A 21,209-nucleotide genomic window follows, 5' to 3' on the forward strand; every position below is an offset into this window, starting at 1 on the left:
TGGCTCATTGCAAGTTCTGTGTAAATGTTAGACTCACTATTGTTATTAGCAATAATGTGTGCTATCAGCTAGGTTGCTGTCACACTATGACTTATAGCTCATGGCTAAGGGTCTCTGCCCAGCCCAAGGTCAGGAGCTGGCCAGCTCTAGACAGTGACAGAACAACAATCTAATAGGCTGGGCTTTGGGCAGAACTCTAGCACCATCAGGGAATTGGGAAACCAAGGCTAAACCTAAAATCCAGTTTAAAAGACAGGCCAATTCAAGTATACCTGTTGCTGGGCAGAGGGCAGGAAGACTAATTCTAGCCTTGAGGGTGGGAGGTAGCCCTCTGTCACCTGCCTGCCTGCCTGTGATCAGGTGTCAATCACTCAGAACCTGGGCAGGGTCCAGCCCGAAGCTACAGAGCATCAGCTCTGACCCGTCAGCTCTCAGAACCTTCCTTGAAAGCAGGTTTTGACAAAAGGGACAGGAGTGTGGAGAAGGACTGAGAGGAAAGAAAGCCTTATAGAAAGAGAACTCTGAGGGAACCAGAGTCTCCCGAAGGCCCAAACTGAAGCCTAAAAGCTGAAAGAAACCACAGTGATTGTGATTACCATCCTTTTTTATATAGGACCAGGGTCCTTTAGCCAAAATCATTGTGGCTCATGTGTTTGGAATTCAGAACTTTTTGTATTTTTAGGATTATTAAGACATAAAATGTATAACACCCCTAGTAATTTCGGGGCGGGGGGGGGGGGGTCGGGAAGGGGAGCATAATCCATCAGGCTAATACTGTTGTAGTAAAATAAGTTAATATTTACACCAATTGGGATGTGACCTATAAAAGCATTATGTCAATTCAGGTCTAGTGTTGTCACCAACAGATTATACCACACTGAAGGAAACTCTATGGTGTTCAGAGCTTTGGGGTCTTTGAAATTGGTGGTGGCAGTTCTTTAGTGGACACAGTTGAGATGATTGACCAGCTGAGTGACTAACCAAAGGTACCCACACAGTTGACTGGGGCTCCACTCACCTCATACTTACTGAGCACCTGCTGTGTTCCAGGCACCATGCTAGGCACTGAGGTTACAGGGGTGTGTTGGTTTCTAAGGGCCGCTGTAACAAAGTACCACAAGCAGGGTGGTTTAAAACAACAGAGATTTATTCTCTCATAGTCTGGAGGCAAAAGTCGTGCTCAAAATCAAAGTGTCAGCAGGGCCATGCTCCCTCTGAAACCTGTGAGGGAGAATCCGTCCTTGCCTCATGTAGCTTCTGGTGTTTGCTGGCAATCCTCGACATTCCTTTGCTTGTAGATGCATCACTGGCTCTCTGTCATTACACGGCATTCTTCCCTCAGATCTTATGAGGACCACAGTCATGTTGGATTAAGGGCCCACCCTACTCTAGTATGACCTCATCTCAAGTGATTGCATCTGCAATGACCCTGCTTCCTAATAAGTTCACATTCTGAAGGACTGGGGGTTAGGATTCTGATGGGGGATTCATACCAACCCGTAACAAGTGGTAAACCAGAATAGCCATACCGCCATGCTCTCATCAAGGTAATAGATTACAAGTACACAATACCTGAGCCCAATAAAGGAAACAATCAACAGAATAAAAAAGCAAATCATCTATCTGATAATGAGTTAATCTCTAAAATATATAAAGAAATCCTACAACTCAATAGCAAACAAACAAACAAACAAACACAACAATTAATTCAAAATTAAAATGGGCTAAAGACTAGAATAGACATTTCTTCGAACAAGACAAACAAATATCCAGAAGATATATGAATATTGCTCAATGCCACTACTCATCAGGGAAATACAAATCAAAACCACAATGAGATATCAACTCAAACTTGTCAAGATGGCTATTATTTTTTAAAATTCCATGAAATATCACAAGTGTGATATTTGTGAGGGTGTGGAGAAAATGGAACCCTTACCCACCATTGTTAGGAATGCAAAATGGTGCAGCCACTATGAAAAACAGTACAGTTTCTCAGGTGGTTCCTCAGAAAATTAAAAATAGAGCTACCATATTATTCAGCAATCCCACTTCTGGATATTTTATCCAGAAACGTCAGGACCTTGAAGAGATATGAGCACTCCCATATTCACTGTACACTCACTATTCACAATAGCAAAGATGTGGAAGCAACCTAAATGCCCATAGACAGATGAATGGATAAAGGACATTTGGTCTCTACATAGAATGGAATATTATTCAGCCTTAACACAAAGTAAATTTGCAACGTGGGACAGCATAAATCTTAAGGACATTATGCTAAGTGAAATAAGCCAGTCACAGAAGAATAAGTACTCCATAATTCCACTTATATGCAGTATCTAAAATAGTCAAATTGATAGACTCAAAGAGAGGAATGGTGGTTGCCAGGGGCTCGGGGGAGCAGGAAATGGGGAGTTACCAAGCAATGGGCATAGAGTTTCAGTTGTGCAAGATGAATAAGCTCTAGAGACCTGCTGTACAACATTGTAAGTATAGTCGGCAATGCTGTATTAAACTTTTTATGATTTAGTTTTGGAAGTTACAAAGCATCACTCTGCCTCATTCTCTTCATTACAATTGAGTCACTGATTTCAGCCCTCACTCAAGACTCCATCTTTAGAAGGGAGGAATGACAAAGAATGTGTGTATGTATTTTAAAACCAATAACCTCACAACATATTAAAGTGTGGGATTCACCCAAGCTAGGAATTCCAAAATAAGTTTATAGAAATTCAGACAGGAGCTAAAAGAAATATATTCAACCCAGCTTCTCCTCTTCTATTCATTTAAAATTTAGTGAATGTTGATAGGACAATTTCCAAGGTATTTTCTGGAGATAGCATGGTACAATAGAAAGCACAAAGGCTTTGGAGCCAGGTACACCCACGTTTGGGCAACTGTAAAATGAGGAAACCCAGTAGAGCCTGTCTCATGTTGTTATGGAGGTAATTAATGACATGGCATGTGTAAAGTGCCCACTCTGATGGTAAATCCCTTCCATTTGCTAATTTATCAGTAAATAATTAACAATATACATTAATTATCTAGAAGGTGCTATGATGAACCTTGTGAGAGATACAAAACTGACTCAGACATAGACCTTGCTTTTAAGAGGCAAATACTCCCATAGGGCTCTTAACAGGCAGAATAACTATAATACAGTTGAGAAAATGATATGTGTCTGCCACAGGTATAATCCTTTAAATGTGGATCAAATTTGGATATATAGAAATGGAATAAATTTTGAGGGATAAGGAAAGGGCCCAAAGTATTCCAAATTAGGAGTAACAATTTGAGTAAACACAGAGTTAGAAAATACCAGGGGGTGGGGGGAGCATGAATTGAGAATAAGAAAGTAGTTTACTACAGATATAGCTTAAACATAGAGTCGATGAAAGGAGGTCGTGGAAATAAGGATTGGAAAAGTAGTTACATATCAGAGTAGCAGGAACAGATTGAGTATACACTCAGTTTTACAGTCTGACAAAAAAAAAATATTAAGGCTAAAGAATTTAAACCAATTTTTGGGGCTGGCTATGGAAGGTAAGGAACCTAGCTACTGAAGGACACCCTTGTGATGCTTTTCTTGGCTAAGTCCTATTGCAATATCTTTCTGCCTCACATTGTAAACAGAGCTTTCTAAAAGTGATCATTAAAGAGCACTTCTGACTCAGAGCCCAAGCAACTGAGCTTTATCCTTATCATTCCCATTTTGGAGGCTGCAACAGCAGGGAAATGCAGTGGGAATATGTTTATAGGTCCTTGGCTCGTTATAAATGCACTTCTTGAGACGTGGCCATTTGGAATGGCCCATTTATGCACTCAACTCATCTGTGGTTATTTGACTTCCACCTCCAGATAATGAGGAGTTCTCTCCAGTTATTTCCCCTCAAGAAGACTGATCTACTTAGCAACCTTCACTTTTGTTACATTCTCCAGTCCCAGGCAGGGATGAGATTTATACATAGGACAGAGACGTTTGTTTCTATGCTGTGATGGAAGTTTGAAGGAAGTTGGAGCCAACGACCTTTCACTTTGAAGCCAAGGAAAAACAAGCACAATTTTTTCAGTGTCGCTAAGAATGGGAGCTGGAGAGATGAACATAAAGGCTTCTTCTAGGCCCACTCTTCAATACGTGGTGCCCAAAGCCTTTACGTCTACCTAGCACGCCCTCCTTATTTTGATGAAGTTTATGTTCCATCAAAATAAACATGATTGAGATCATTCTTGATGATTTTGTGGGTAAAATTGAATGTTCCGTTTTATCACCTTCTTTGCTTTAGTCGAAGTAAATAAATGCAGAAGCATAGAGGGAAAGGGTGGATTTGAGGCGGAGGGATAGAATTCCTAGCCAATCTTTGTACTGGAACTTCCCACATTCCCAGGTAGCTGTTTTTACTCCATTAACAACATTTCACATCATGGGCAGTGTTCTCTGCACAGGTGCTCAGGGTGTCCTCTTCTCCGATTTCTTCCCAGGTGGGAAATTGGCAAGTGGAGTCCATGCAGCCTCACCTGTGGGGTTGGCCTGCAGACCAGAGACGTCTTCTGCTCCCAGATACGCTCCAGAGAGATGAATGAAACAGTAATCCTGGCTGATGACCTGTGTCGCCAGCACAAGCCCAGCACCGTGCAAGCTTGTAACCGCTTCAACTGTCCCCCAGCCTGGTACCCTGCACAATGGCAGCCGGTGAGTTCTGGGTACTAGTTTGCATCAGGGATTCAGGACAAGGGGTCACTCTCTTCGAGTCGTTCTGTTCCTTTAAAGGAATGTTCAAGGTCAGTTCATGTTTTCCCTTGTGAGTACTCCCCCAATCTTATTCAACTCCAGCTCTTTTAATTACATACCATGTTCTTTCTACTGTGCCGCACCATGTAATCTCCAAAAGCAACTCAAATGAACCATGTAGTAAGTAACCTGAGCATATTCGTGACAACGTTTTCACCAGGCTCATGAAAAGTCTTAGAAATAAGGACAATGTAGTAGGTTTTCCATAAAGCTGAATTTGTCCTGAATCTGTAGCCTTTCTAGTTTTTTTGCTAATTAAAATTCTAAGAGATAAAGGGACTAGGCAATGATGTTTCTTTTTTTTTAACATAATGACTTAGTAAAATAAAAAGTTAGAAATCTTGAATCAACTCCAGACATTTTTTTTTTCCTAGTCCTGTGAATTCCAAAAGTCTGGGAACTGTTGCTTTAAAGCAGGGCTTAGCAACTGCAGCCCGAAGCCAAATCCAGCTCACAGCCAGTTGTTGCCACTAAAGTTTTATTGGAACACAGCAACACCCATTCTTTTATATGTATTGTCTATGGCTGCTTTCGCCCTGCAAGGACAGAACTGTGTGGTTGTGACAGAGACCATATGGCCCGCCAAACCTGAAATATGTACTCTGTCCTCTTACAGAAAAACTTTGCTGACCCCCCTCTAAAGCATACATTACAATAATACAAACAAAACTATTTTATCACAGTATCTTATCTAAACTTACATTTATCAAACTTTAAATAATCTTTTTGTATGCCTCTAAAACAGCACAGAAGAATTTTAATGATTTTAATAGGATCCTATTTGGCGATTTCCACCCCATTAGGACATCAGTCATAGCTCCAGCCCCAGGACCTTGAAGTGACATCAAAGGTCACAAAAAGTAAGCCTGAAAGGTCAGGGGGACATACATCCTGGTTTTACTGAAACAGTTTTTTACTCTCAACTCTGTCCCAATTAGAATGATAAAGTAGAGGGTTACAACTGAGAAGGAGAGAGGGTAGCAGCGTAGTGCATACCCTTGCTGTTCCCCACACGTTCTCTGTGCTAGTCACAATCAGGTGCCAGAGCTCCTGCCTTCTCCCAGCCCATCATGGGGCTGTGCCTTAGCAAAGTGCTCAAAGGCTCAAATAGTAATGAGTGAGCAAAACACTAAAACATGAAGCATCAGGAAACAGATATTGACTGTACATTTTCTTTTAGAGCTTAAAGGACTATGGCTAAGTTCATAAATTCCATTTTTGTGTGATGGTTTGTGGAAGTCAAGAGGATGTTATACATTTTCAGTGTCTATGTAACAGTGTTTGGTTAAGAAATATATAGTATTACACCTACTTGAATCCTCCCAACTATCCAGTGAAACGTAGGTTTTATTATCTTCATTTTGGGGCTTGAGGAAACTGAGGCTCACAGAGCTAGCAAATTTAGGGTTGGTCATCAACCAGTTTTATGGGATCCTTTCCATTGTTGGAGACCACTGTGGCCGAAAGGGCCCTCGGGGATTATGTATGAGCCCCTTTGTTTTACAGATGATGTAAACTGTCTGAGATATGGCCTTGCCCGAGATCTTAAAGGCTGGCCCAGAACCCAGGTCTCCTGGTTTCTAGTGTATTCATACTTTTACCTTTAACTGAAGTGAATCCAGGACCTTAAACTGCACCACTAACCCATGCAAGCCCTCAGACAGGACAAGGAATCAGCCCAACTCAACCTCCAATGTTGAAACTATTAAGTCGCTGTATTATTAGCTTGTTTTGCCATTAAGCACATAGTGAGTTCTGGATAGAACATTTATTGAATGACAAAAGGGATAAATAGATCAAGAATACTGCCACACAAGCCCTGAAAATTCTGACGTTATATCTAACTGTTCTGTTTGCTACATGGTTATAGGTCATATTGACCTGCCAGTAAAAGTGAGTGAAATACCAATCCCTTTAGGTTACTGAACAACCGCAGTAACCTATGGTGTTTTTAAGGTTTTAGAGCACTTCCATGTACAGGACCTTTTTTGGTCTTTTGATACCACCATGCCCAGTCTCCCTATTAAAAAGAGTGGATTTCCAAGGAGTAAATATTCTTCCATTTTCCACCTACCTTGGGCCTGTTAAGACATGAATTCATTTGGAAAACTTTCTATTTCCTTCCATTAGGGAAAAGTTTTGGGGATAACTCAAGTACAGATATGGCTTGTTTTATTGTGCTTCACAGATACTGCAGGGGTTTTGGGGTGTTTTTACACATTGAAGGCAAGACCCTTCACCAGCAAAAAGATTACAACCTGCTTTATTGCGGGGGTCTGGAACCGAATCTGTAATATCTCCAAGGTATGCTTGTATAAGTACACTTTTCAGATCAGGAAACGAATAGTAAACAGCTCTTTAAAGTCCATCCAATGAGCCACTGACTACACTTTATTAGGACCTTTAAAAATATCCTATTTCATACTCAATACATAATAATTGTGGAAATTATTAAAACATAGTAAGAAGTAAATAACATAGAAAGTAAAAGCCACCAACGATTCTATCCTCCAGGAAAGAAAAGTGCTGTTAAAGCATTTGGTGCAATGGGGTCTGTTTTAAGGGTCCTTGGTCACTTCCAGGAATCTCTCTGAACCTCGTGGTAATGATAGACTATTTTTGTTACATTATTTCCTAGAGTCCTACTTCTTTGATTAAGTTTATATGGCAGAAACAGCTATTAGTGACCATTTATTAAAAGAAAGGAAGTCATTGTTTATGTTATATGGAATAAGTTGAGAGTAACATGTGTCTCCAGGCTAATTGGCTGTTGTCTTCAGGGAGTACTTAGGACACCAGCTGTTGATCATCCATTTGTCTGGTGAGCCCTGGTTTTGGCAATCCTTTTGTGACAAGGAAACCTGCTGTGTACTCTCAAGGTCTGTCCCATTTAGCTGCTTGGATCTAACAGAGGATAGTGCTGAAGTCTCTAATCCCTCAACACCCAGTTCACTGTCTTTTTGTTGTTGTTGTTTTTGTTAATGTTTTTATTGGGTTTTTTTAGAGAGAGGAAGGGACAGGGAGAGAGAAATAGAAACATCAATGAGAGAGAAACATCAACATCTATTGGCTGCCTCCTGCATGCGCCCTGCTGGGGATCCAGCCCACAACCCGGGCAGGTGACCTTACTGGAACCTAACCTGCGACCTCTTGGTTCATGATTTGATGCTCAACCACTGAGCCACATCAGTGAGGCAGTTTACTGTCTTTATTCGTGTGAAAGAAAAGGAGATGGGGGATCAAATGCTTCATTTCAAGAAGAAGATAACCCCATGGACGATGGATTGTGGCCCATTTGAAGGGAGAAACTCCCCCTCCTTGCTATTTGAACACTGGGCTATACTGGCCTCATGCAATATGCTTTTCTTTCAGGGGGAGCATAATTTCAGTTAATCTTCATTTGCCTGCTAAGAATGCAACCTTCTTTGTACCTTGTAGAGCATTTGCCTGACAAATGGCAAATAGCCAATATTTACACATTCTGCAGGTCTGGAGGGACCTCGAGTGGAGTCCAAGTATTTATGTTAAAATTTTAGTTTAGAAACAATTAGGCAGATGTGAAGCAGAAATCTAACTCTACATTTGATTTTTAGGGGGCCTTCTTTATTTCAGTTCTGCCTCTTAACGCAATACTGTGTGCCTTGGTTTTTATCTCTGGTCTTACTGAAAGATTCATTTAATATTTCTCTTTATCAATTTAGCTTTAAAATCATGTTGGTTTTTGTTTAGTTGGCTTTTGAAACACATATTTAGTGCATCAGTCTTCTCTAATTTTTTTTTAATATACACATATATCATCATCAACTTTGGTGTTGGCTATATATTAACGTATCACATACACCTCATTAAGAGGCTATATCACACTGGTGTGTTACAGCACCATGGCTGAGAACCACTTTGTATGAGCCAAAAGTCAGTCTAACACACCTTGATCATAACAGTCTTCTGCTAAGGTTTGTCTCAGTGATTCTCTATGGTTATGTAATAAAGCCCAATGGCCTGCCCACCTCCAGCCTTGCTTCTCCCATCTCAGCAGGTACATTGCTATCTGCCCACACTTCTCCCTGCCCACATACAGTTCCCCTTCCCTCTGCCTGTCTGTCAAAGTAGGGCAGGCGTCCTACCTCTTCTGCCAGGACCTCTACCGTCCTCCCACACTGAAGTCACACGCTGTTCTTGACCAGTGCTGTTCATTTAACAGTCAGATACCACCTTACCTGGACAGGTGCTTTCCTGTGACTTCTGAGTTAGACCACCAGGTCAATGACAGCAGAGACCAGGTTTCAGTGAGACTCTACCACACCCCACGCAGGTATGTAAAGCACCGAGGATGGTGCTGAAAAGGTCCATGGCGAGTCTGCCAGCTCATTTGTTGAGCACCCACTTCATTTCAGAAGGAAGTACTTATTAAAGAGAAGCACTCACTGCGTATCAAGCACAGTTCTAGGCACTTGACATGTTTAATTCATTTCATTCTCACTATCCTTAATGTGGTAGTGACTACAATTATCCCCACTTCACTGATGAGGAACCTGAAGCACTGAGAGATTACCACGAATTCACACTCATGTGGAAGAACTCTTTCTACTGCTCTTGAATTTTCTCCTTCATTCCTACAGCAGCCCTGTGAGGAAAGGCTCGGAGAGGCTGTGCTTCCCCTGGGTCACACAGCCAATAAATGAAACGGGGGGCCCGGAGGTTTCCAAACCCATTCTCTGTTCCCTACGCAGTACAGCTTTCCCAAGACCTCTTTACCGTTTGCTCAAGCATTAAATTGTGAGGAAATCTAATACCAGTTCCAAAATGAGCAGTTTACATAACATTCGGTATGTGTTGCCTATATCCCGGGCAGTTCATCTGTGTATTAGTTTCCCTCTGCTGCTATAACAACTTACCACACATAAAGTGGCTCTGGAGGTCAGTTCCACTTGGCCAAAATCAAGTTGTTTGTTAGCAGGCCTGCATTCCTTCCGGAGACTCTAGGGGAGAATCTATTACCCTGCCTCTTCCAGTTTCTGGAGACTGCTTGTTTCCTTGGCTCATGGCTCCTTCAAAGTGCTTCACATCAACCTCTGATTCTGTCCTTACATCCTCTCTCTCTCTCTCTCTCTCTCTCTGATCTGATTCTGAACCTCCTGCCTCCCTCTTATAAGGACCACTGTGACTACAGTCAATCCCACCTGGATAATCTCTCCATCTCAAAGTGCTTAATTTAATCACAACTGCATGGTAAAAGTCTCTTTTACCATGTAAGGTAACATATGCATAGGTTTCAGGGATTAAGATGTAGATATCTTTGGGAGTCACTACTCAGCCTACTACAATCTGCTATTTTGTGGGCTGACTATAAGCATCAATCTCTACTAGCACAAGGTACTTGAGATTCAAAACCTGCCTTCTACTTCCACACTCCTCACCATTGTCCATGAGCTTTGTATGCATCAATCTTCTCTCTGTATTCGATTTTATTCTTTTAAAAAAAAATCTAAGAGAAATGAGGAAAAAAAGAGAAAGGTGATAGACAAGTTAAACCAAAAGAATCAGAGAGTTCACTCTAAAACATAATTTATATTTCACTATGTTCCCTATATCTTATATTCAGGATTGTGTCCACCCAACTGTACACACATATTGTGCACATCTGTGCAGAGACTGAAACATTCACCACAGCCCATATTTTCATCCTTGCTTAAAACTGTAATTATGCAATCATTTTCCTATATACTCCTTTCTTAAAAATCAGGATTACAATTCAAAATGCCTGAAGTTTAGTTGCATAAAAACGGTGTATGGGAGAAGAGTACCTGCTGGTAATATAAAGGGAAAAAAAAGAGAGAATTTTAATGACAACTACAAATGCTTGAGAATTAAATTTTTCATTTTCTATATTTAAACACAGAGAGACAAGAATAACTTTACTCTGCCTTTGAGGACTGAATTCTGGCAGAAGAGTCCATTTAGTCATCAGTTTTGTTATATTCCAGTGATTAAAATAAATATCCTTACAAGTTAGAGACCACGTTTATTTAAAATGTTGTGTCAGGAGAGGAAAAATCTCTCAGGATGTTTATCTCACTTTCGGTGGTATATCTCATAAGAGAATGCACCTCATTCTACCTTTAGAATCAACAATAAATGTAAGCAAAACCGAGATCAGAGGTCAAATCTCACATGAGTAGTAGTACTTTGGTTTGTATTAGCAGAAAGCTCCTTGTAATAATTGCTCTGGGTTTTTGTGGGTGTGCAACCCCATGCTTCACCCAGTAACAGGAATATTCAAGAGGAAGTACACCCCCTGTACTTCCAGGTTTAAGAAATTAGATGATTGAAGAAATTCTAATCCACAAAATAGTGGGCTAGAAATTCTATTCCCATTTTTATAGTCTTGTTTAGTAAGTGAGATTCTGTCCTCATTTTCTTTGTTTCTCTGGGCCCTAATGTGTTTTGGCTCAATTTCCACCTCTGTTGCCTCTAACTGCCTTTTTAACCTCTCAGTCTCAAATATTGCAAAGTAACAAATATCAAAGGTCTAATACCAAGCTTGATAACATGCCTACCTTCCACCTTTTCCAGTCCCCCTTCATGGGTTTTGTGGTTTGGGTGACACCATCTTCTAGCCTGTTCTGTAGCTGGTAACTGGAGCCATCTCAGCCTTGTCTGGCCTTCACATTACAGCTGAAACCTGTGGATTCCACCTCCTATACCTTCCCAAACCCAACTGTTCTCTTCCTTCTTAATCCTTCTCCTTCTGTGCTGGTTCTAGTCCTCACAGTTCACCAAACGGTTACAAACAGCCTTTTACTTGGTCTCCCTGTGTTGTCTTGCCTTAATTCTCATCCGATATTTCCCAACCTGGTATTGATGGTTCCTGACTACAGGACCCCTGTTGAGCCTTTAAAATAGTCATATATAATGTATTACTATTACTGTTTTAGTAGGTGTAAAATATGCTATGTTGTTTAGAGTTACTTGACCTGGAAGGCTCTTCTCCATGGCACAACTATTAACATCTCAAAGGGCAGTTGTCTTTGGAACCCATTGGCCTTTGCTGCCTGAGTTATTTTCTACAACTGGATCATGTTAACTGTTACTTTAAAATCCTTAATGACACTGCATGGTCTTGAGATTATGTTCAAGACCCTTCACAGTCAGCCCCTCATCTGCCTTCTCAGTCTCACTTACCAACCACCCTTCCCGTGAAACCTAAGGCCCACCTTTTCATGACCCCTCACAGATAATGAACATGACATGTCCTTCATACCCTGAGTCCATGAACACCTGTTCTCCCTCTGCCAGCACTCCTTATTTCCCTGGCCAGCCTCCTCTGAGGAACCTTCCCCAACTCTTTTTTAAAAATATATTTTTATTGTTTTCAGAGAGGAAGGGAGAGAGAGAGAGATAGAAACATCAATGATGAGAGAGAATCATTGATCAGCTGCCTCCTGCATGTCCCTACTGGGGATCAAGCCCACAACCCGGGCCTGTGCCCTGACTGGGAATCTAATCATGACCTCCTGGTTCATAGATAGATGCTCAATCACTGAGCCCCACCAGCCAGGCCCCAACTTTTCCATAAAGACTTAACTATACTCTCCTCTGTATTCCCTCTTTTGTAAAACTAACCACATTTTATAGTAATTTTTTCTCCCTAGCTGGACTACAAATACCTGAGGCATAGTAACCATTTATTAACCTTTTGCACTCGGATGTCGAGTGTGACTCGACACGGTTAGCTTCGGTAGCCCATCCCTTCCCTCCCTCCATCCCTCCTCCTTTATTTGGGCTTTTCTTACATTAAATAATTAAGTTTGTATGAAAAGAAACTCCAGTTTTTTATTCTACTGCCGCGCTTTGTAAAATCTGGGGTATTTAAAAAATTAAATCCAGAGTAGAATAAAGGAATCGAGAAAAAAAGCAAGCGAGTGCAAAGGGTTAATCATCCTAAATCCCAGCATCTAATACAGTGCTTGGCACTCAGCTAGTGCCCACTAAATGTTTAATGAAAGAATGAATTAGTGAATGAAAAAATGAATGAAATGAGTTAGAAGCTATAAGCAAGAGCGCATTATGTTAAAACTGGAAAGTTGACCTTAGAAACAAAGCGTAAATGTCTCTTTGTATTGGGCTCAATAATATGACTTGAGGTATCAAGGAAATGAACTCAGCTCTTGGTAAATTAAACTACCAAGATGAAACTAAAAGTGTCAATATGGGCAGAATTTATTAATGTGATGATTATGGGAAAATCTTAAAAAATACAAGACCCTTGAGCCATTGTATTTTTGTATAGTATCATAACTTTTAAGTGTCCCCCTTATTGTGTTTTTTTTTATTTACTTTTCTTATAAAACTAATGAATCCATGACCTTATATAATGAAACATATATGGCAGCTAGGAAAAGCAATATAAATACTATTTTTGTTATATATTCCATTTATGACATATATTTAAAAATAATGCCCCTTACCAGAGGTCTACCTTTTCATGCCATAATATTATTTTAAATGATTTATAAAGGCAAACATTTTTCATTTAGTTCTATTAAACTTCTCTGCTGATTCTTTAAAAATGTTTTCTTCTTTGCAGTCTGCCTGTCACTTCAGAACTGTCCACCCACCCGGCAATCTCAACATGTTCACAAAGTCATCACAGACTCTGGAACCTTCCTTAATTTGAAATTTCATCTTCTGCAATTTAAAAAAAAATCTGAAAACACCTTTTCATCAATGCAGGGTGGAGCAAAAGTAGGTTTACAGTTGTTTGTATGGAAAAATAATACAATGATTAATAAATAATAACACAAGAATAAACTGTGGTATGCATACTCACAAGTGTAAACCTACTTTTGCCCACCCCTCTATAAATAGACCAGGGAAACTTTTTGAGCAAAGATGAGGCAGGCTTTTATGAAACCCTAACAAATATCCCTGACCATATTAACTCAGCTAGATGGTCATCTACCATCCCTGGAGGGCTAGGCATCCAGCAGAGCACATACTGCCGCGGCTGAACCCGCTGCTGACTTGCTCAGAAGCAGCTCCTGGCTAATGATGAAACAGCCCGATAAAAGGTGGATGTTCAGCCCATCAGCTGGATTTTGTTTTACATCTTTTCAACATCTGGATTTGGGGCCCTTGTATTCATCCAATCATCAATTCAACAAACATTTATGAAGTGCATGCTCTTTGGCAGACACTATGCAAAGCCCTGGGGAATTGAAGGATGAATACATTCCCTTTCTTCAAAAGATGCATAATCCTGGGAGCCTGCTGGGAGGCAGAGGGAAATGGTCCTCACGGGGGAGCAGCAGTGCCCTTCCAGGTCACCATGGGTGGGAGGGGACTCATTTGCCACAGGCAGAGGCTCTAGCAGAAACTTTCCAAAAAAAGTAGCCTCTGAGTTGGCCTTCGAGGATGTCTTAGAAATTTCTAGATGGACAAAGAAGTGAAGGGCAATGCTCAGGGCATTGCCAGAGCAGAGAAGGCATCTGTGTGCCCAGCAGCAGGCAAATTGTCCATTGTAGCTAAAGCACTGGTCCACGGCAGGTCGCAAGGACGTGGCTGGGAAGTCAATGCAGGATTGAGGATGAGGGCCCTGCCGGGCATTCTCAAGGGTCTAAACTTCATCTTCTGGGCACTGAGAACTTCCTAAGAACTTTATGTGTATAATAGACCCCCCTCATTAGTAGGGGATATGTTCCAAGATGCTCAGTGGATGCCCGAAACTGCAGATAGTACGAACCTAATATATACTATGTTTTTTTCCCATACATGCATATTTATAATAAAGTTTAACTTATAAATTAGGCACAGTAAGAGATTAACAACAACAACAACTAATATTAAAATAGGACAATTGTAACAATATATGATAATAAAAGTTATGTGAATGTGGGGTCTCTCTCTCTCTCTCTCCCTCCCTCTCCCTCTCCCTCTCCCTCTCCCTCTCCCTCTCCCTCTCCCTCTCCCTATCCCTATCCCTATCCCTATCCCTATCCCACTCTCTCTCTCTCTTAACATCTCATTGTACTGGTCCCACCTTTTGTCTTGAAGGAAGCACTTTACAGCTTCTTTGGCATTTCCCAATTAGCAGCATCACTACTCTGGTGCTTTGCAGCCATTATTAAGTGAAATAAGGGTTATCTGAATAAAAGCACTGTGATACCGCCACAGTCAATTTGATAACCCAGATGCTACCAAGTGACTAATGGGCAGGGAGCGCATACATCATGGAGATATTGGACAAAGGGATGATTTACATCCCAAGCAGGTCCGAGTGGGATGGCACTCGATTATATTATGCTACTCAGACGGCAGGCAATTAGAAACGTACGGATTGTTTATTTCTGGAATTTTCCACTTAATATTGATGGGTAACTGAAACCAGGAATAAAGGGGGACTACTGTAGATCAACCTTCAAGTTAGCTGATTTTTTAAAAACATTTTTGGCAGCTGTTTTGTCATCATATAGTCACAGACTTCTATACAGAGTTGGGAACAATTATTTGAATGTCTGGCCCTTAAATCAGGTCCTATCTGCCATTTGATAACCCAGCTATGTTATTTAAGTGAGTGGTCACACGCTATAGCACAAGTTTATTACATCTCTACCCTTGAAATGAGACCAATTATTTTCATCATCTACTTCCTCAATTTGAAAGAGAAAATTAACCTTCATCTTTTCTCATTGCCCTATTTGCTAAAAAGCTCTGACAGCTTGAATTTGAGAGCTGTTTTTATTCAACTACCTGTTTATTTTTGGAGCATTTATTCAAATTGAATAGAAGCCCAGGTGCCTCAGAAGATATTTAGAAAAAGAAAATTTCAGCCATTAAGCACCAAAGAGAGCTGTACTCCTACAAATCTTACATCACTAGTGAAGTGTCCAAAATGTCAGTCACAGGTAACAGAAACTTCAAGAGCATGTTCCTTATGCCTCACAAACTCAATAGGACCCATGAGGAATCTGACTATGAGTTATAATCAAAGGATTAGGAGAAAAGTGGTTTGATGTCATTTTGAGGTTTAGGGGATAATGATTTTATGAACCAGCCATTACTTCTCTCATAGAAAAATACACTGCATTTTCACTAGAGTGTACATATTTATGGATCATACCAAAGCATCACATACCTCCAGCATCTGTTATAAAATGTCATTCTACGGTTTAGCTCCTGACCACTTCTTTACTAGGCAACAAACAAATCATTAACTTTGAAGGAGGGAAAATAAGAAAGGATGTGGATTTTTAAAAAAATTGGAGATGAAGTCATCTAATCCTAAGGTCTCTTAATAAAGGGGTAACAATATGCTGGGGGAAAGTTTTGAACACTAATATGAGCTATAAGAGAAGCAAAACTGCTTCTTTTGTAGAGCTCTAGTAGATGATAATTTCTGAAAGGAATGAGAGTACTTAAAGAGCTATTTTAAAAATAAAGTAAGCCCGACTGGTGTGGCTCAGTGATTGAGCATCGACCTATGAACCAGGAGGTCATGGTTCTATTCCAGTCAGGGCATATACCATGGTGTCTCTCTCTCTCTCTCTCTCTCTCTCTCTCTCTCTCTCTCTCTCTCTCTCTCTCTCTCTGAAATCAATAAACATTTTTTAAGTAAAATAAGGTTTATGGGATAGAGACTGCTTTGGCTACTCTAGCTTAGGAGGTTAGGGATGGCCTCTCTAAGCAGGTGAGAATGGAATTGAACCTGAATGATTAGAAATTCTCAGCCACATGGAGATGCAAGAAAAGAATAGTCCAAGTAGAGAAAAATTCAAGTGTGGAGGCCCTGTGAAAGAAGCAAGCTTGGCATTGGAGGAGCAACAGCAAAAATCAAAACAGTGTGGCTGGAATATTCAAGGAAGAAGGAGAGTTGTATGAGGTGAAACTGGAGAGAGGTTATGCGAGGCTTCTTATTCCCTGCTAGAACCTAGAACCAGGCGTGGTCCATGATTGGTACTTAATAACTTTGTGTTGAATGAATGAATGAATGAAGTTGGAAGGATTTGAGTTAGACAGTCTCAAAGTTTCACCAGGGCGGGGACCAGAACATGTAGGGCTTTGCAGGGCCGGGTTAGAGGAGTTGAAATGTTATTCTAATCACCAGGGGAAGTCATTGGAGGTTTTTAAGCAGGGGAATTCTGTGAGCTGATTTATGCTTTGAAAACATCATTGTTGTGGAGGATAGACTGCAGGAGAATAAGGTGAAATGCTCAGTATCTTCCATTGCTCTTCTAGATCACTTTTTACCTTCTGCACTGTGTTCAGGAGGCTGGCCTAGATAGACTCTAACTTCTGGATTCTAGTTGTGTTCAACCAATGGGGTTTTCAGAGACCATCAAAGAGAGAGAGGAGCTCTCTTCAATTGAATATGCTATCTATATCCTGCTAAGAGCTAACTGAGAAAACTAGAAACTGGAAAACCAGTTAGGAAGCTTAGTGGGCTAGGCAATAGATAATGGTATCCCAATTTATTATTTATTGTGGAGGTCAATTTTCCTTATTTTAGAGGCAAATCTGAAAGTATTTGCTCATGGATTGAGTGTCAGGATAGAGGTGGTGAGAAAAAAGAAAAATCAAGAACTTTTCCTAAGTTTTGTCTTGGCTATGGCACCATTAAATGAGTGAGGAAGACTGAGAAGAGAGCAGATTTGGGGTGATATTGGAGAGGCAGAATCATAAGTTTCATTTTAGACATGTTTAGGTCAAGATACCTATTTGCATTTCAGCAGACATATTGAGTAAGAATAGGGGAGAGAGCAGAGCTTAAGATTTAAATTTTCAACTCATCAGTATAAACTTTTTTCAGACAATTATGATTTGAACAAAATTACATGAAGTTTATGAAATAAATTTAATAATTCACAGAATGGAAAGCATTGTGGAGAACACAGTCCTTAAGTCTGGCAAATGCTCAGGAATCAATAAAGCACATGGTTTGTTGTCTAGTTGTAAAAGAGTTCTGAAGACAGCCTGAACAATGAAGGTTATAATGAATCTGGTGATAGAATAACTGGTTGATTAGAAGTGATAATTTGAAAGAAATAGGAAAAGGCTGAACATAAGAAGTCACGCAAAAGACTTTAAAACCTTAGTTATCCTCAGTAACAAGAATGTTTATTCAGAATAAATGGAATTCTTAGGTGCTAATTTAAACTTCCCCCAATCAAAAAAAAAATCCCCCAACCAAGACATTCAATTTTATTCCACAAATATTATTGAGGATTTATATTACAAAAAGCACTTCGCAGTACAGTGTGGGTACAAATGCATTCAAGAAGTAAAGTCCTTCAAGACTTTATTGAACTGCTACTAAACAAGAACTAAAATAAAAGTTTGCTTCTCTGATAAATAAAAAGGCCAAGGAATCACCAAAATGAGCCAGAGAAGCCAAAGGCCTGGGCCACTCTCAGTTTGAATCATTAGCTTCGAAGCCATAGATTTTTCCTTAAGACTAAATGACATGCTAGGCAAGTCTTGGAAGAAACTGTTTAATCTGTGATGAGTAACAATTGGCTGTAGACCCCCATACGTAGCCTACCCCACCACCCAGCCAGTGGCACAGCCTAGAAGCTATGTTCAATGTAGCCTTTCAGCTCAGAAATCAAAGTGTCTACAGAGAACACATATCCAGGCCTATCATAGTGCAGATGAGCTGTTTTATAATGTTGGTCCCCAAGCTAGATCATAGGCTGGTTCCTGCTGGTTAGAAACAGTCACAGAGTGGAGGCTGAGGATTGATTTTCAAAGCACTGCCCCTCCAGTGGGGGTGAGGGGAAGACCAGGCCCTTAGCAGGCTTGGGGCTTGCAAGGCCTAGGCCCTCAGCATGAAGCAGCAATCAGAGCACCCACCATCGCAAACAGAGAGCAGTTCCTACAACCACAAGAAAGAGAAACCAAGCGTGGGCTCATTCTTCAGTTGTGTCCACCACCCCAGCCCAGAGAACATGCTCAGTATGGGGCCTTAGTTGAGTCACTTCATCTGTTTAGCCTCAGCTTCTTCATCTGTAAAGTGGGGACAAGACTTACCTCATTGGGTGGATTCACCTTTATCCTTAGCCTTCTTTTATTCACTAAGTAGTTGAATCCAGCCATAAGAAAGTACTGTTTTTTTTCCTACAGAACTCAATAGGTTTTTCTCATTTAAAATCTTTAACTTTTTGAAATGCAAATGAAGGTTGTTCACCACTATATTAGATGGTCTGAAAGGCTCTAGGGTTAAAAGGTCTAACAAGACCTGGCCAGTGTTGCTCAGTTGGTTGCGCATAGTCCCATGCACCAATAGGTTGCCGGTAGGATTCCCATTCAGGGCACATGCCCGGGTTGCCAGCTCGATCCCCAGTAGGGGGTGTGCAGGAGGCAGCCAATCAATGTTTCTCTCATGAATGTTTCTTCCTCTTTCCCTCTGCCTTCCTCTCTAAAATTAATAAAAACATATCAGAAAGAATATATGCACCCCTATGTTCATAGCAGCACTATATACAATAGCTAAGATTTAGAAACAACCCAAGTGCCCATCAGTAGATGAGTGGATAAAAAAGATGTGGTACATTTATACAATGGCATACTATGCAGCTATAAAAAAGAAGAATCTCTTACCCTTTGAGACAGCATGGAGGGACCTGGAGAGTATAATGCTAAGAAAAATAAGCCAGTCAGAGAAAGACAAGTATCACATGATCTCACTTACATGTGGAATCTAATGAACAAAATAGATCCAGAGACATGGAAGCATGGAACAGACTGACAAATCTCAGATGGAGGCGGGCAGGGAGATTAACCAAAGAATTTATATGCATATATGCACAACCCATGTTTACAGACAATAGTACCGTGAAGGTGCTGGGCAATGGCGGGGGCTGGGGTGGGGGGAATCCAGCCATAAGAAAGTACTTTTTCTTATGGAAGTACTTACGGAGTAGAAGGACTCGGTGGGGGAGAAAAAAGGAGGCATATGTAATACTTTCCACAATAGAGATAAATTTAAAAATAAAGAAAATAAAATTAAAAAATAAAGAAACACAGCAAAAAATATAATAAAAACATTTTTTAAAGGGCCTAACAAGACTAAGTTCATAGTTTTTCTAACTTCATTATTCAGTAGCTCTGTGGCCTCAAGCCATTCGCAACTACAAACAAAGGGCACTTTTGCTCCAGTGTGATCGAAACAACCACTGGTTCTAACAGAGACCTCTATGTTTATCTTACGAGTATTCCCATTGGAAATGGTAGAGGGGCATTCTTTGAGAGATGGTTCTCAACCCTGGTGCAGAATGACCTGGGAGAATTATTTTTTGTTTTATTTAAAAAACTGATGTCTGGGACCCATCTCCCAGAGTTTCTGATTTAATGATTAAATTTCTGATTAAATGTAAAGCCTCAGTACTTTATTAAAAAAAAAAAACCCAGGCAATTTTAAAAAGCATCTAAGATTGGGGACCATTGAGGAATGGATGGCAGCTGGGCCACAACAGTCTGCTAATTATACTCAAGGACATGTATCACCACCCTACCTACATCTGGGGCACAAATGTCCCTTGCAGTTCTGAATTCAATGCACTGAGCACAGACCCCAAGTGCTAAGTGGCCACTGCGGGAGCAGGGACAGCACTTGGTCACCTGGCCATTCCTACCTTCAAAGGAGGTGGCCACATCTAGGCTGTCGGCTGAAAAGTCACGTGTCCAGCTACAAATTGGGGGCCCCTTTGCTGTTGCAAGGGAAGGGCAAATACTTGCAACAACAGCCAACACTCTGTGCCACTGGGGTCCTCTCTCCCTCCTCGTGCAAGTGGATTATAACTATGAGGTTACATGTAGACAGTGTGTTTGGGGTCCTGCTGAAAACCACTGAAATAAGGCTATTTTTCTTGTATCCCAAAGTACCAGTGGCTCTTGCTCCCACTGCCCTAAGAAATCACAACTCCAACAAGAAAAGTGTTCCCGGGGAGTTCAGCAAACCAGGCCTCACGTTTAACGCCCCTCCGATGTGGTATCGTGGGTGCTTACACTCAGAAAGGGCTGCCTTCTCTGCAGATGAGTTCCTCCAGATTTACGCCGATGGCAGGTGCTCTCTCTTATTCTTTCAGGAAGCAGCACAGATTATTTTCACTGGATCGTAAATATGCTTAACACTCTATTATACTAACCTTTTAAACCAGTTGTTTGGGGTGGCTGCAAATCATCGTTCAAACACAACTTTCTAAGATTTAAATGCTCTTGGAATTCCTGGGCGCTCTAGTTAAATACTTGAGATTAAGACTGGAGGGTGTAGCTCTTGCTCCAAAATGTATTTCAGGGAGAGGAAGTGAAATCCTTTGGGCTGGTTCCTGGTTTTTCTTCTTTTTCTGTGTTGTTGTTGTTGTTTTTTTTCTTTTTTCACTCTTTACTCAGCCAAGGCCAAGGCAAAACTTGGCACTCCAAC

At 40.8% G+C, this 21,209-nt stretch overlaps 1 protein-coding gene across 4 annotated transcripts in view; it reads left to right on the forward strand.

Annotated features, from left to right (window-relative positions):
• Positions 1-21,209, forward strand: part of ADAMTSL1 (ADAMTS like 1) — an 879,784-nt gene that overhangs the window by 725,926 nt on the left and 132,649 nt on the right. For all 4 annotated transcript variants that reach the window (XM_079789992.1, XM_079789993.1, XM_079789994.1 and 1 more), the window contains one exon: positions 4,483-4,693. In XM_079789992.1, the coding sequence (XP_079646118.1) occupies positions 4,483-4,693 (211 nt within the window). The remainder of the gene's footprint in view (positions 1-4,482; positions 4,694-21,209) is intronic.

Source organism: Cnephaeus nilssonii (assembly GCF_951640355.1).
Source record: "Cnephaeus nilssonii genome assembly, chromosome: 14".
NCBI lineage: Eukaryota > Metazoa > Chordata > Mammalia > Chiroptera > Vespertilionidae > Cnephaeus > Cnephaeus nilssonii.